This window comes from Embiotoca jacksoni, unplaced genomic scaffold, assembly GCF_022577435.1.
Source record: "Embiotoca jacksoni isolate LCO1_2020_lvr unplaced genomic scaffold, fEmbJac1.0.p SCAF_4, whole genome shotgun sequence".
In the NCBI taxonomy this organism is placed as follows: domain Eukaryota; kingdom Metazoa; phylum Chordata; class Actinopteri; family Embiotocidae; genus Embiotoca; species Embiotoca jacksoni.
Window position 1 is genome coordinate 7,080,118 of NW_027185392.1, and position 16,052 is coordinate 7,096,169.

General features: G+C 39.1%; 2 protein-coding genes across 3 annotated transcripts; one reads left to right on the forward strand and one right to left on the reverse strand.

Annotated features, from left to right (window-relative positions):
- Window positions 1-48: 48 nt before the first annotated feature.
- ube2kb (ubiquitin-conjugating enzyme E2Kb (UBC1 homolog, yeast)) lies at window positions 49-6,000 on the reverse strand. The gene is made up of 7 exons (XM_069167506.1): window positions 5,700-6,000; window positions 4,668-4,761; window positions 4,220-4,278; window positions 3,726-3,808; window positions 3,489-3,588; window positions 3,120-3,248; window positions 49-2,309 (listed from the first exon to the last, which is right to left on the reverse strand). The coding sequence occupies exons 1-7, from the start codon at window positions 5,760-5,762 to the stop codon at window positions 2,235-2,237; spliced, it is 603 nt and encodes a 200-aa protein (XP_069023607.1). The 5' UTR covers window positions 5,763-6,000; the 3' UTR covers window positions 49-2,234.
- A 1,808-nt stretch (window positions 6,001-7,808) lies between these two features.
- Window positions 7,809-14,593, forward strand: smim14 (small integral membrane protein 14). 2 transcript variants are annotated; one of them, XM_069167508.1, is made up of 5 exons: window positions 7,809-7,980; window positions 9,194-9,289; window positions 10,319-10,367; window positions 10,523-10,677; window positions 11,350-12,302. In XM_069167508.1, exons 2-5 carry the CDS (start codon window positions 9,215-9,217, stop codon window positions 11,365-11,367), a joined length of 297 nt encoding a protein of 98 aa, XP_069023609.1. In that variant the 5' UTR covers window positions 7,809-7,980; window positions 9,194-9,214; the 3' UTR covers window positions 11,368-12,302. The 2 variants fall into 2 exon arrangements, with proteins under 2 accessions (XP_069023609.1, XP_069023608.1); XM_069167507.1 differs by lacking the exon at window positions 11,350-12,302 and adding an exon at window positions 12,309-14,593 and having other exon boundaries at window positions 7,821-7,980.
- The last annotated feature ends 1,459 nt before the right edge of the window (window positions 14,594-16,052 follow it).

Here is a 16,052-nt window from a genome sequence, read left to right on the forward strand (position 1 = left end):
TGTCTTGATAAGCGTTACGAAGAGCAGTTTACAGAAACACAAGCAAACTTGATTTTCCACTTTTTTAATCAAAGAAACATGACACTGTCACAATAAATAACCATGCTTTTTATACTGCTGACGCTCGCTTCCGAGAAAAAGGAAAAGAAGTCTCTATCCAAATGGAGAAACCGAGATGCAACAGCCCCTTTTTTATGCTTCGTCATCGTGCAATATTGTACATAGTGAGAACGACTGGAGGAGGGGGGCCTCTTTCCTTTGTAGTCCTTTCTTCCAAAATGCAGCTCAACAGTGCACTCGGGTGATTACAAGATGGTTCTTTACCAAGAACCAAACCCAGCTATTTACATGTTAAGGAGGTGTGTGCGTACTACCTGCCCATGAACTTTCTTTTTTTGTTTTTTTGGCTCTTGCTGAAAATTTGTTTTCACAGGGAAGGCAGCACATTAACTCCATGCCATACTGTCATATTCCGCTCTGCTGGTAGGGACTGAGCTAGAGGTCAAGCAAAAAGAAGAGAATTCTTAAAAAAAAAAAAAAAAAAAAACAGCCCTGTGTGAGGATGCTTCTACACCCTACTTCTCTATACGCAAAGCATGTCTTTGCAGTCCATGTACCTCAAATCAAAATGTGTGAAAACACTGTGTAGGCCTGGTATCTACTTCATAACAGAGGAGTTCCAGCCTCTTACTACTCAAGAATATAATTCAAAGATGACCTTTAAAGAGCATTTTATTTGGCTGTGTAGTAAAGCATGTCTGGGAATATAGGACCTCACCTATATACCTGTTGTGTATATATGGCCAAAGTTTTGATTGAGTGCTGCTAGATCGGATCCGTAATGGTACAACTCCACCTCTTAAGCATTAGTGATCAGTTCCTCTAATCCGTGGCTGACAGTGTGTCTATGATTGAAAAATGGCCGGTCTGAAATGAGTAACAAAAACACAGCACCGCAAATCCAAATCCAAATTCAGATTCACTCATTTCTTCCCGAAGTGTGTGAGATGAATCTGTTCAGGGCAGAGGAAAACATCAGCCAGTAACAAACTCGGAAAATCACTAGAAAATGCTTCGGCTTCCCCACAGATCCGACGCCAGACTGAGCGTGCTTGGAGCTACCAAGCAGATAATCAGCTTTGTGAGATTCACAAGACCGATAGGGATGTTAAGTCGAACAGACACCCACCACATCTTTTGGCCAAATGAAATAAAGGTGACAGAACATGCAAAGACAATAAAAGACACAGGAAAAGGCTGGATTGTGTTGTGGCAGAAAAAGATGGCATATAATGACCTTCAGGGGCCTGAGCTGGCTGTTAACCTCCTGTGCCATCAGGGCCAGGATTTTGGCTGTGCCACCCCAAACAACAATCATGAGAAGGGGGGGGATAACATTGAGGGACTTCTCATGGATCACAAAAGTGTAAAAAGATATCTCTCTCCATATAAGTGTAAACTAGGCATAGTTTATATTTAAAATAATTTGTTTTACAATGCCATGTAAGAAAAAAAGTATATCCCCACTGTATTTTCAAATTTACACGCATCTATTTACAGATAACTTTTGTCTCATGGGCATGTGTGTCGATGTCGGAGGATGTGTGTGTGTGATCTCTTCTAGTATCTATGATAAATTGGTCAGGGAAAACCCAGTTACACTGCTCATGCACAGCACTATCCAGTCAAAGTAAATTTAATCCAGCAAGACTTTTACAGTACTAAAAGTCTGTAAGAGAGAATCTTGACACACGGTCCAATTGGCTCCCGAGGGGAAAAAACGGTGATGATGTTTAAAAGCAGTGTGCCGGTTTTACCTTTTACATTTCACCCACGAGGCGATGGCAGTTGTTTGACCCTTTGCAGTATTAACAAACACAAATTGATGAAGGAAAAAAAAAAAAAAAAAAAGGTTCAGACATGATAATTAAAGGGGCATGGAAGATAAAATGCATGGTTGAAAGTTTTTCAGGGCTAATTACAGGAACACACGAGTAAGTGGAAGGAACGACTCTGGGTAATGGATAGATGGAATCAGACAGGCAACAGGGTGGTGTGCATATTGGCAACGGTGGTGCTACCGGTGATGTAGCAAACGAATCTGAAGAAGGCTCAGACTGCTGTGGTGAATGGGGTGTTGTCTGTTTTAACAAAAGGCAATGGTGGAATGGTGCCAGGGAGGAGATCGATGCTGTGATGAAGGGAGGTTTTGGATCCTCACACCTGGCTGAGCTTCAGTTGCTGAGGAGCAGCTCTGTCGCCGTCTCCACATCCCAGGATTTTGAAGACAAGGCCGCTATTACTGCATTCTGTACACGAGAAGGGGGAATAATCTCAAAATTTGTGGAATCTGGGGGCAATATGCAACAGAAATTTAATAAAACTAAAAGAATGGCTTGAAAAGGAAAGTTATTTGCTCATCATTTTTTTAGATGTGCAGGGTTTTCCCCTTTTTTTTTGGAGGCTTTAGGTACTCTGGTCCAAGTGAGGGGTGGGTCAGGGGCTAGTTTAAAAAAATATGCATTTTAACATTTTAGACTATTTTCTTTACAATATTCATTTTAAAATAGCACCCTGAGAGCTATATATAAAAAAAAATGACTACAAATTGGTAAAATAGGGTTTAGAGTGACTGGATTTGAACTGCAAATTTATCATCCTCTAGTAGTTGGCACTCAAAATAGTTTTTTTTTTTTTTTTGTTCATTTGATTTGGGTGCAGTAAAAACACACCTGGGTGTGATGCCTCAGTGTTATAATAGTAGGGAAACCCTTGGATGTGCAAACAGAATAGTTTTTTTTTTAACACGTGAATAGTAATTATGTTTGAATTAAATGTGTCTCATTAAAAGGTAAATCCTTTGACATTTACCACAGTAAAATTAGAAACACCCTGCTTGCCCTGAAAAGCCTGCTGTCAATAAGACTGTGAGACTAATAGTTATTTTCATTATATATTAATCTGCCTCATATTTGTTCGATTAATTTTTCAGGCCATAAAATATTAGAAAAGAGTGAAAAAAAAAAAAATCATCTGATGATCCTCCTGCTCCACACGGCGCTGTGTTTTACACACTGTATACATATACCAGTACAAGAAAACCAGAAAGTGGTTCTGACCTTATCAAAGCCCATGGCACAGAGTTTGACTATTTTACGTGTGTAGTCGGGACTGGAGACGGGAGCGCCCGCGTAGACGTGAGACCACAGCCGTGCAGTCTGTTTAAACATCTCTGGGTTCTGCTTGTACTGAGGATTCAGAGAGAAAGTTCAGCAAGATCAATTTCACATAAAAAGAAAACAAATTAGCCAACAAGGCAGAGAGACAGACTGAGTTATTCAAACGCCTCCATTTATCTAACGACCAACATTTGCCTAAATAAAACTTTGTAGTCTTTATTTTTTTCTTTTCTTTTTTTCAGTAAACGCTGTTTGCCACAAGGCGAAGTGCTGGGCAGTGCCACTGTTTCAACCGAAAGTCTTTCCCACCTGGTTTGCTACTACGGCATCTTGTGGATCATCTGGTTCTGCTGCGGCAAGGAGAGCCTGTAGAGACAGCAGCACCGTCCGCAGGGTCATGGCAGCTGCCCTGGGTGAGACAGATTTAAAGTCGGAAAATGTAAGTGGAAGTGTTTTTGTTTTGTTTCTATTTGAGAGGTGGAGGCAGGGGGAGAGACACAAGAGGAACGTTGGGTACAGGAGGAGATTCAAACACGTCTCGCTCACCACTGGTCTTTTAAAATGTCCAGACATATTGCTCCCGTCACAGAACTGATATTAGGGTGCCAGATCTTCGTGATGAAGCGCACCTACGAGAGACAGATGGGAGAAGTTATCCAGAAAAGAATGGTGAGGTGATGGGAAGAAATAAGCTTTTTACAATTTGCAAAATGCTTTTTCAACTGTATCACAAGCAACATACAAATTTGGTTTTAAAAGGATTCATGAAGATCAGATCTCATGTGATTTCAGCTACTCAGATGTGATTCATATAATCAGATTCCAATCAGATATAGATATAATCAGATTTTATTCAGGTCCTTCAAAACCAGATTAACAATTTAAGGTTTTGAAATCAGAACATATTTATGCTGATCAAGATGCTGACCAGAATAATACTGTCTGCATGTATTTAAATTAACACAACAAATGAAACACAAAGGACATTAAGCGAATCGTTCATTTTCTGAGAAGACAAGGTAGCAGGCTAAAACACATACCTTTGGCGGATTAAAAGGATACGTTTCTGGGATTTTTATTTCAAGCTGATATCTGCCACCTATTACAGAAAGAAAAAGAAGACAAGATACATGTTTGACCAAATACCTCATTGCAGCGATAATGTAGGGATGACTATTGGTGCTTTCACAAAATATTAACACAATGAGATTTTTGATAAATAACCTTCAGTAAAGTGGATATAATGACTACGTGGGTAAAAGCAAATAATAGAACAGCTAGACCGGTTTGGGAAGTTGAGAAAATGACATCACTTTACTGTAATGAAGCCTTTAAAATCAGGAGAAGACAACAAAATATGGCATATGTCCTGATATTACCATATCCAAAATATGATAAAATATAGATGTATCCTACTGACAAATCCTAACACCTTAATACTGCAGCAGTGTTGTGTCATGTCATTACAATGCAGGTGTGTGAGGTTACCTTCGTACGGTGTGTCTGGAGGACCAGCTATTTCCCCCCTCAGCTCTGTGAAGTTCTCGTCCACCAAATCTACTTTAATCTGGTTTTTACTCGTCTGAGGGACAAAAGGACAGACACAACGATTTACTCTGGTGATCAGTGGACACCCAGGTCTCAAGGCTGTGTCTGGGCATGTTGGGTTTTTTATTTATTTATTTATTTATTTATTATCAAGTGTGATAATGAGCTTGTCAACATGAAGTTACGTTGAAGACATGTCGGCTGTTAAAAGTCACAAGTGACGTCAGTTTACGTACAAATTAAAAGTCGGTTTTGTTCAAGAGGAAACGACAGAAACAATTTGCGTTAGCAACCCAGATAGCTTCCTAGCGGATCCAGGATAGTTCACCACAAACCCCATAATAACACACTTACAGTGACAGTAACGTGACAACGTGCTTCTTTTTAAACGACAGCGACTTGTCCCACACGGAGTCCGACCGGCCGTGTAGCGTGTCTGATCGGGAGATCAGCACCACGGGCTAATGCTAACTGTGGATGAGATGTCAAAATAACGTTGCCGTAAAGCGAGCTAAAAATAAATAAATAATAATAAAAAAAAAGCTGCTAAACTGCGCTGACAGTAACTGACCTGCATTATTAAACAGCCACGGTACGGAGCGTGAGGCGTGTGTGTGTGAAGTAGGCTTGTTTTAGGTGGGTCATGAACCAAAGGTATGCGGTATTGTTCGAGAGGGGCCTTGTCAGTTGACCGAAGCTGAATCCCCGGTGTTTCCTGAACACGCACCCACCTGACACGACGGGGAGAGGCGGTTCGACCCGAGACCGACGTGAGGCTACGGCTAGCTGAAGTTCTCCTGTTTGGGCCCGACCGACCGCGATACACAACCAACACCTGACCAAGGTAACCGTAATCTGTCACAAAAAGCGACGGACCACCGTAACACCTTCACGGCGTGGAAAAACAATAACAAAGATGGAGCTGAGTAGAAGTTACACCAAAAAAAATAAAAAATAAATAAATAGCCGCACCTCTTCGCTTTTGAGAACTTCTTTGAACTCCCGCTTGATCCGTTGGACTGCGATGTTAGCCATGGCCGTGTCTGCTGAGCTGCTGCCTGGAAGCAACACCTGGGGGCCTCTCTCCCTGGGTTTTCTGCCTGTCAGGGGGGGCTGCCTGCTCGGTTATGGAGCTCCTTTCACTTTCACTGTCCAGCGCTTCTTTCTTTTTCTTTTTTTTTTTTTTTTTACCTCCGAGGGAGCTCACCGTCGCCTGCCTGCCCGCCCGCCTGCCTGCCTGCCAGCCAGCGCACAGCCTCAGTCAGTCCAGAACATGCAGACACACACAGATCAGCTGCATGGAGCCCCGACTGGAACTTTCATTAATGATCTCTGCTCACAGACAGCATGGGCTGATGCTCTTTTCAAACTTGCCTTCAGGACATTTCTCATCATGTGCTTTAGCACATCTGATTTCTAAAAAATGATTACTGTCAGGATTTCACATCTGACCGTGATTTGTTTGGTAAACTGTTTTGTAAACTGGAATTAGGGAGCAAATAGAAGCTTAAACTGTTGTTTTTTTTTTGTTTGTTTTTTTTACTCAAATGACTATCGCTGCCAGCTGACACTTCAGCTGATAACAGTGCACACAATTATATACTTTAGCTCAAACCTTACAGCTCTGCTGACATTTAACCCCTGGAACGGCCTACTGGCCCCTGGATCCAAAACCTCTGTCTGAAGGGTATGTTCGAAAGTCAATGACAAGACACACAAAACAACTTTTAATAGACATAAAACAACTGCAGACAGGCATAAAGTTATATCAAAGAAACAAGCCAACCACAAAGGGGAAGGACGTGTTTGTAGTTTAAAGAGACATAAAATACCTACACAAAACAACTTCAAACAGACATTATATGACTACAAAGAGATGTGAAATGTCTACAAACAAACATAAAATGACTATAAATATAACGACTACACAGAGATACAAAATGTTGCAAAACCACTTGTTGAGATCTGAAACGACTACAAACAGATATGACATCAAAGACATAAAACAATCACAATAGGACATGGTGTTTGCAGTTAAGAGAGGTATTAAATACCTAGGTGAGACACAACAAACCACAGACATAAAACGACAACAAACAGGTGTAAAAGATCAAAACAAAAACATGAAATGACTATAAATACACATATCGGCTGCAAGGAGACACACAAGGGTTCAAAACCACTTGTTGAAATGTGAAACAACTTCAATTAGACATAAAACGACTAAAACAGATATAAAATGAGAAGTGTCACAAAGCAACTTCCAAAAGACATTAAATGACTACAAAGACACACAAAACAGCTGCGAGAGACAAAATGACCTGATATGATGCAAAATCACTCCAGACAAAGTGACCTCAAAGATGACAGGATAATTAATAGTTTATATGCCAAGAGATGTGGCTGAACATTTTGTAATGTGTTTAAACCCCCAACTGCTATAGATCGTAGTGTTGTAATCCATTTTCGGCCATTTGACTCTTCACTCCAATCTAAGAACGGAAACTGTGACAGAAAATAGATTAGGAGGGATTAGATTGAAAAAAATTCAATATGTTGCCTTTCTTACAGAATCTTAAAATATTGCAAAATATTGATTTGTAAGCCTTGTGTTATGATATTAATATACATTATATATTGCCAGATTCTTACCAATAAACAGCTCTATGAGGCAGTCATGTAATCCAATGGTTATAACATCTAAATAATTGGTAAACAGATCTTCATGTGAAACCTCTTACACCACTTCTTTGTTACATGTTATGAAACTAAAATAACGTGTAATGTGCTATATTTTTGACCGACAGGGTGGCAAAAATGAAATTGTGTAAAATAAACCGCGGAAAATAGAGCTAGTTTAATGTTTATTAATGTTTATTAATGATAAACCTTCCGTAAAACGTTCCTAATATCCGATATATTTGGAATATTCAATATTTGTTTACTATTCCGACAGGATGGTCGTCCCTTACTGTGATTGGCTTAAAGACCCGCCCATCAAATGTTTGGCCCTATTAGAGATGTCTATTTCGCCCTATACGTGTTGGTTACGTTGGGACTGGTTCCCCCTCCCCCCCCTTCTCACGAGGTCCCGGATGTCAGTCATGAAGACTAGCTGGTCGGCTCACGTGTATTAAACAAAACACAGACGGGAAGCTGACATGTCTGCAGTTTGATGCTGTCTGTGAAGAACAGCAGTGAAACACAGGCCTGTTAAAGACAGGTGTCTTTTTCTGAACATCACACAGCTCAAGTAAGTCGCGTTTCGATGCCGTTTTTTGGCACATCTGTCTCCAATTATTAACAGTAAAAAAAAACAACCCCCAAAAAAACCAGATATGGGTGTGAGACTTCTGTGTTGGCTGGCTACATTAGCAATAAGCTACTGGGCATAAAATATTGATTAAACAGGAAGTCGAGACAGCGGTTGCCTGTGATAGGATTTCAGCTGGATCATGACGAATTTACCGATGGTTTTGTTTCCTCGTCCCTCTACAGATGCGCAGACAGCCGCTCATACCCATGGAAAATATAACGTATACATGTTAGATGTTACAGCTTGGAGCAGTCTGGTGCAACAGTCCTGCCATTAATCTTTGCTTCATGGTTTTAATGCTCAGAAAGGTGCTGTATGTCGTGCTGTTGAAATGTATCGCTGATCAGAGAAGTGTTTCTGTTATTTAGTCCATGATGCACATGGAGTGGGAAAATAATCGAAACACCCCCTCGGTATAAAGCAAGAATCCCCTCTTTTCAAGACCTGAAGAATATAACCGGCATGAAAGTATAATTTAATGTTTGTTTATTTGTTAAAAGGTGCATGTAGACTGCCTACACATCATAAATGGCACACTGAGTGTATGTAGGCAGTCTTAAAAGTCAATTAAAACGTGTCTGACATTTTATTTTACTGGGCTACAAACGTCAGCTAGACATATACTGTATTGGGTGGCATTTACTTATTGCAGATAAGCAAGGAAGGAGGTAGAAAAAGATCTGTTTGAGGGGTCTCTGAGGTGGTGTATCAATTACATAATTTTTGGTGGAAGGAGTTTTATTTGTCAACTGGGAAATCTACTTTGTACAGATGTTGTTCACTATTCTTTGAATTACCAACTTTTTATAAGAACTTATTGTGTATGTTAATATTAAAAAAAAGAAGACTGAATATGATGTTCTGGAAAGTTACTCACACATATCAATAGTGGTATCATCTGTATCATTTGGGCTCTTTGATTATGTTGATTGGCATGTCCGGCAGCTGCTACAAACATAAATAGTCGAAATCTGAAGCAGTCACTGTTTACATGGTACATCCTGAAAGTTTGCTGACTGTCCTTTAACTGAGAAGTCTCCTCCCCCTAATCCGAGAGCAACAATAGAGCCCAGCACTGACAAGAGATAGCATTAGGTTTCTCCCACTTGTTCATGTACGTCCTAGTTACATTTGGTACTTTTGTTCCAAGGTGAATACTGTCTGGTGAGAAATGGCGGAGGGAGGCTTCGACCCTTGTGAGTGCATCTGCACCCAGGAGTATGCCATGAGGCGCCTCATCAACCTGGTAAGCAACAGAACTGAGAGGTTTTCTGTGTCTCTTGAAATCTAAGTTACAGATTTAATGATAGATAGATAGATAGATAGATAGATAGATACTTAGATACTTAGATACTTTATTAATCCCGCAGGCTGAAGTCGAGAGAAGGAATGCACAACTCGCAAGCAAATGAAAGTCTTCAGGGAAGGAGGGGAGAGGGAAATGAAAACTACTGAGTGACACTGAGCCAACACATCCTGGTTCCTGCTCAGTGTTTATCTTGAGGGCCCTATCAGTTCTGCCATGCAAAGACTCTGCTGCACTGTACCGTCAGGTTTGCTTTGTGCTTGGAAATTTACTCTGGCTTTTCTTAATGGAAAATGTGCTGTCAAAGATGAGGTGATAAAGTAAGTTTCCGAGTATAATAAAGAGTGTTGCCTGCAGTTAGTTTGTGTGAGTTTCCAGATGTCCTCATTTGTTCTTTGTGCACAGGTGTAACTTGCATGGCAAGCTGCAGTTGGCTGAAAGCTTGAGGCCTCTTTCTGGGCCTTCTGATTTTCTTACAGCTTCAAAGGGTGTTTTCCAAATGACCAAAGGATTTGTATAGTCTGTCAGAACAGGACAGAATATTTCAGGAAGCCGGCAGAGCTCGGAGGGTTGTTTGCATGTGAAATATGTGCTCCATATTATGTGGTTAACATAACAAGGAAGTCATGTCAGTTTATTTATGTAGCATATTTACATCCAACATCAATTGAGCAAAAAACTGCACAACAACAGACAAAAATAGAACAAATCTCATTAAATGAAACGATTAAAAAAAAAGTAATAAAGCAAAATTTTTAAAACTACAAAGATTTTTTTTTTTAGCCAAAGCAACACATGGGTATACATGAGCAGTAATTAAGTAAAAAATAAAGACATCTTATGGTTTATGACACAAAGTTGAATTAGCAGTGTGTTTATGAAGCTCCTGTGTTTTCTCCTTCTCCAGATGAGGTCAGTTGTGACCAGACTAAATAACTGCCATTTCTTAATTCTGCAATCTTCTTTCAGCTCAGGCAATCTCAGTCCTACTGCACAGACACAGAGTGCCCTCAGGAACGTATGTAAAAACAGTTCTAAATGCCCTTCATATTTGATCTCGTGTTTTTTTCCATAATGTGTCAGCATGTGGGAACTGACATGTGGCCACACTCTGACACGTTTTCAAATCAAAAATATTAGATTACATGTGTGCCCTGTTGTGTTTGTTTTCAGTGCCAGGTCCCAATGGGTCAGTGGGCGGAGGAGGTGACCTCACCCTCCCCATGGTTATGATGGGATGGGCAGTGGTGGCTTTGGTCCTGTTTCTGCTACGCCCATCCAGTCTCAGGGGTGCCCGTCCTACAGGAAAACCCAACGGACCTCACAATGTCAGTACTGATCAACAACAATGATATTGCTGATGTTAAAGTCACTGCTTGGCTTTTGCTTTGTCACTCAAAGCACCTCATGCACAACAAATGTAGGAGAGAATTTTCTCTTATCCGAGGAAATCTGGTTTTCTTCAGTTAGAAGAAGACGGAACTGGCCTATTTACAGATTAACGAAGAAAATAACTTGAACACTAAAAGCTGACTATGACTGATTTAAAAATAAAATAAAAGAGATGATTAATACCAAAGACAGTTTTGTGCTTGGTGTCATGTATTGTAGTCATTACATCTATAATGATCACTTACAAAGTTAGAACTGTTTACAGCCCTGTTTTAGCTGATTTTCGAGTAGCTCTTGTTAAAAAGAGCATCTCTGTAAAACAAACATGAAATTATAAAAAAAGTAACCATAAGTGTTTGTGGTAGTGACCAGTCACAGCCCATAAACATATATAATTAAGATCTTTAATCAGACTGATAAGAGGCCGGATCAAGTGCTCAGCCGAACTCAATACTCAATACAAGTCCTATCAGCATCCCCCATATATTTGTACATGTTTTATGTATCATTCAGTGCTTGCTTTGCACTTAAGTAACCAAGTTATTGTCAGCATTTTGCAATAATCTCATATTTTAAATCTCAAAAAAAAAAATCTTGGTTTCTTTCAGGGGATTAGAGAAACTTGATATCTCCCGAAGGACGCAGATTTCTGCATCATGTATGACTAAAAACTGCAGACAATCAGAGTACCAGCAGAGCAGCGGGATGAAGGAGAAAATATTTACGAAGCCATGTGTCCTCGTTTTTTAAAATAACTCCCACCAAAGTCTAACTGAACCTGAAACTAACACAAAGTAGTCCCCAAATACTGAACATCTGACTGTTGGATTCCCTTCTGCCTCTCCTTCTGCCTGTGATGTCAGTATCACACAGCATCTTCTCCCAATAAACACACAATAAGGTCAGTTTGCTGTTTGGAAGCAAACTGACCTTAGTTTGCTTCCAAACTAAGGTCAGGGGCACAGATCAGATTACTAGCCTGCTACATGTATACACAGTGACAATAAGCAGTTTATCACAGTGCATGTGAACACTTAGTCTTTCCATGTGACCTGGTTTATTACAGTAGTTTATATACGCGAATACATTGTTAGGTTATGTTTCTACTTTACTGATTTGCTGTTATTGGCCTTCTGTTATTACTGTCATTTTATGTTTGTATGTTTCAGATTAAAATTCAGAAACGGCATGCCAGCATGTCGTCAAAGGCGACTGAATATTACAAGTTTTGGTTTGTTTGACACTGGCTTTGTAGGCCTATGTGTATTAATGATTTAGTTTTAGACCAGTCTCTTTCATTAACGCTTTTTCCAAAAACAGAAATCATTTAAGCAGTTGCTGTATTTGAAAGTTGTTTGGTTAATGTGTAAAAAAAAAAGGTACTCAGAACTTGGGTGTTTACAACCTAATAGAAATGTGTAGATGTCTTTATAAGATCCTCCTGGGACAGATGCTTACCAATTACTGACATGATATTGGATTCAGAATGTGCTCCTTGACAGCATCACCAGGAGTGTTCACTTGCTGTCGTTTTAAAGAATTAACTTGTTCTTGTCTTGGTTTGCAGAGGGATGGCAGAGAGCCCCCAGCACCACCTATCGACTAGCACTGGAGGCAGACCACCAGCAGTCATCCACCTGCTCTGACTGGAGCTGCACAGTTTGCTGTAACTGTGACCAGGACGGCACCATCTCCCTGTCAACCTTCATACCCATATCTTTTTTTCTTTTTTTTCCTCTTCTAATGGCATTGCAGATCTGTCTTTGATTCTTGTTACTAGAGCCCAACTGATACTGAATCCATGAGACCAGCGCAGATGGGATATTTAAGAGTGTTGGCAGTTGTGCTGCTTTCACTTCAGATTTGTTAATTTTTAACAAAGGTATGTTCTGACTGAGGGTGGAGATTCGTAGTTAAACAAAACAAATACATAGCGCACAGAGTTTAATAGTAACTAAATACAATTACATTAAAACATAAAAGATTTTTTTGCATTTCTGCCAATATATACACTAAAACAACATACCTGTGATAAGCCAGGATTGTCTGATAACATATCTGTTGGGCTCTACGTGATACTTCATCAAGTCTTAAAGGGGAGGTGTGGCATTATTTGGAGTTAGCCCAGCTCTGGTTCTGCCTGACCTGCAGAAACTCACGCGTGAACTCAAATTGAAGGAATGTGTCACATGGTCGGGGAACAAGGGAGGGGTGGCAAAGAATTCCCCCGTTGGGTCGTTAGATTGTTGTTTTGGTGATTTCTGAGTAACGAAGGGTGGCAGGCTCGTCGGTCTCTCTGAAACATTCCACTCTTTCCATTTTGAAAAAATGAATGGTGCCAGTAACGATGTCATATCTTATTTAAACCAGCAGAATGACTTTGATTTGATTAGGTTACATTCTGAAGTTCACTCACAGTAACATGGTATATGATTTCAAAGCAGTGAAGCAGTCTTCTATGTTTACATTCAGGCCTCAGTTCGATTACATACATGCCTGAGCCAGTGACTAGTCTGGTCTCTTTATTTTAACCATATTTCCACAAACTTGTCTGTCCCTTTAAATATCAGATGGTTTAGTTATTGTAGTGTGTTTGATTGAGGTGGCAATAAATTCCGGTTATTGTAGAAAATGTGAACAAAATATTTGATTTATTCACCTCAGTCAGAAGAGGTGCAAGGGAAATATATATACATATATATACAAAAACAAACAGATAAATGCTCACAGACTTGTTTCACAATGTGAAATGAATTTCAGGCATTTGGACAGGATATGATTTCAAGAAAATAAACTGCACTAACAAAGTTAGTTTCAGTCATGTTAAGATGATTGTGTGTACTGTAATTTCTCTTATTTGTAGCCAAAAATTATATTTTATTAGCACTTTTGTCAATTCCTTTTGAAGGTCTGATGTATAAATTTAGCTGTCTAAACAATAAGAGCAATCCAAAATTTATATTTCTTAGCTTCTGTATCTGATGGATAGGAAATAAATGTAAGTGTTGAAACAGTGCCAATGTCAATCTGTAGTCCTGAAAGTTTTTGTGAAAGATAAGATGAGATGGTCTTTATGTAAAATTAATGATGGAAAGAGGAGGCAATGAGCGCAGTAGGCATTTTCTGTCATCTTTTCTTTTTTTCACATGTATCTTTCATTGGGAACATTATTCAATGATGCAATAGCATTGTTTATAACAGAAATATTTGTTTCCATTATACCTACCTGCGTAAAACAACAAAACCATTCACATGTTCTTAAAAACACTGTCTGAACAACCTCACTTGACCCTGCATCTGGGGGGCTCCCCTTCACATGATAATGGCATTAAGAAAATTATATTAACAGTATAATGAAACAAATACTTTACTATCTTTAATGTGGTTTAAACTACAATTTATTTTCTTCTAGGTGTTCTTTATGATTTTCTTGGTCAAGAGTTTTGCTAAACAAATGATTCATTTGACATCTACACCATATTAGCGAAGGTTTCTCAGCTGGAATAAAGCTTTAATTACAATTAGTGAGCAGAAAAATAGAAACAGTACAGTGATTAATTTTGTTTTGTTCTCATGTCATATATGTACACCTACAGCAACATCACAAATTACAGCCTCGACATTATAGAAGGGAATCAACTCTTTGATGCAAACTCAATTAAATGAAACAACATATTGGTTTGTGTTTTTGTGCTGCTGGCAGTTAGATTGCATTACATGATGGAGTGCTTCCTGTTTTTCTAGTCTCTTGACTGTATTTTGGGAACATCTCTGTTGTGCGTGGTTATTGAAGTGTATCTGGGCATTGGGTTCCGTATCCAATATCAGTAAATACATGGATTGCTGATCAAATTGAAGGGTCTTTCTTGAATGCATGGCGACAGTTTAAAACCTTGAAATGATCTGTAACATCTTCAGGCCAAGTTCATCTGGCTTCTCTTTATTTCCATATCAGCAAATGACCTCTTTGTACTACGACTTTCTAGACTTGTTTGGTGGATGACAGGGAAGAACTAGGAGAAGGAAACGTTGGGTAAACCATCAATTGTTGTGTGTAATGAAGGGCAGAAGCCGTATTTGATCATTGAGATGAACAAATGAACTATTTGGTATAACAGGAGACCTTAATTTACACTGTTACTGTCTAAGAGTAAAAGGGCTTCAACTATGCACTTTTCCTACAACAAAACAAAAAAATAAAAAAGACTTAAGTCTTACTGCGTGGCAGCGTTTTCTTGAGAGCTTGCATAATATGTAATTTTTTAATCTTCTGTTTTAAATTAATCCCTGAGAAAACATTGCAAACAAATACACCTGCAGTACGGCTTATCAGTGTTTTATCAGTTGTTTTTTTTCCAATTTCTCCTATATGTAACAAAGCGATTTAAGCGGATTAGCAGTTGTGGAACGTAACTAAAACCATTTACTCATGTACTGTACTAATGTATACTATTTTGAGGTTTCTATTTCATGCCACCTACTGCCCTACTGTATTTTTAGGAATTGTGCTTTTTAACTCCCCCACATGTTCTGTGCATCTATAGTTAGTTGTCACTTTCCAGATTTAAAACAGTAAATGATCTTTAAAAGGATGCTTGTTACATATTAAACTACCTAATGCTCAACCACAACATACAAATCCTGCCTGCACATCAATGCAGCAATAACAGCAAGCCAACAATGAAATTCTAACTGAAGGGCTTTTTCTTGTAGTAGAGTTTTTTTTTTTAAATTGTTCTGTTTCTACAATTCTCTCTCTTTTAGAGGACCTGACATCTTCCACCAAAGTATATGTCACACATATATTAATGTGCAAATAACAGACACTTTTGGAGAAGCTTTTCTTCCTCAAAGGTTAGGTTCTTAGTTATTTCAGGTCTTAAAATAGACTCAAGTGCCCATATGAACACAGAAAACGACTTTGCTTGATATAATTAGTCTTCTTGTTTATGATGAACTTGAATTTATGAATACCCCCTCCTAATGTGCTTCAGGTGTCAGTGTTTAGGCAAAATCCAGGGTCCTTATTGTGCAAAACTGTATTCAGATGTTTATTTGATATCACATGGTCCAACTCGGAAGCCCCATGCTGTTTTTAGATAAACTTTGCAATGCATTTTTGTACTCTTACACTGAAAATGCATTTGTAAGGGATTTTTATTAATGTCTAATATAAACAGGGGAAGTGATTACAGAACCAAAACCTGTCTTAATGTTTAGATAGGCCCCTCGATTTTGTTTTAAGAAATGCTCCCATGAGCAACCCATGAACCCATCCTTCGACATTACAAGCTACAAAATAATAACTCTT

Coding starts and splice junctions, on each gene's coding strand:
- smim14 (XM_069167507.1), top strand. CDS start 9,215: ATGGCGGAGGGAGGCTTCGACCCTTGTGAGTGCATCTGCACCCAGGAG. Junction 9,290..10,318: donor TGAGGCGCCTCATCAACCTG/GTAAGCAACAGA, acceptor ATCTTCTTTCAG/CTCAGGCAATCTCAGTCCTA. Junction 10,678..12,308: donor AACCCAACGGACCTCACAAT/GTCAGTACTGAT, acceptor CTTGGTTTGCAG/AGGGATGGCAGAGAGCCCCC.
- ube2kb (XM_069167506.1), bottom strand. CDS start 5,762: ATGGCTAACATCGCAGTCCAACGGATCAAGCGGGAGTTCAAAGAAGTT. Junction 4,762..5,699: donor AAGTTCTCAAAAGCGAAGAG/GTGCGGCTATTT, acceptor TTTGTCCCTCAG/ACGAGTAAAAACCAGATTAA. Junction 2,310..3,119: donor GTGCCATGGGCTTTGATAAG/GTCAGAACCACT, acceptor TCTCGTGTACAG/AATGCAGTAATAGCGGCCTT.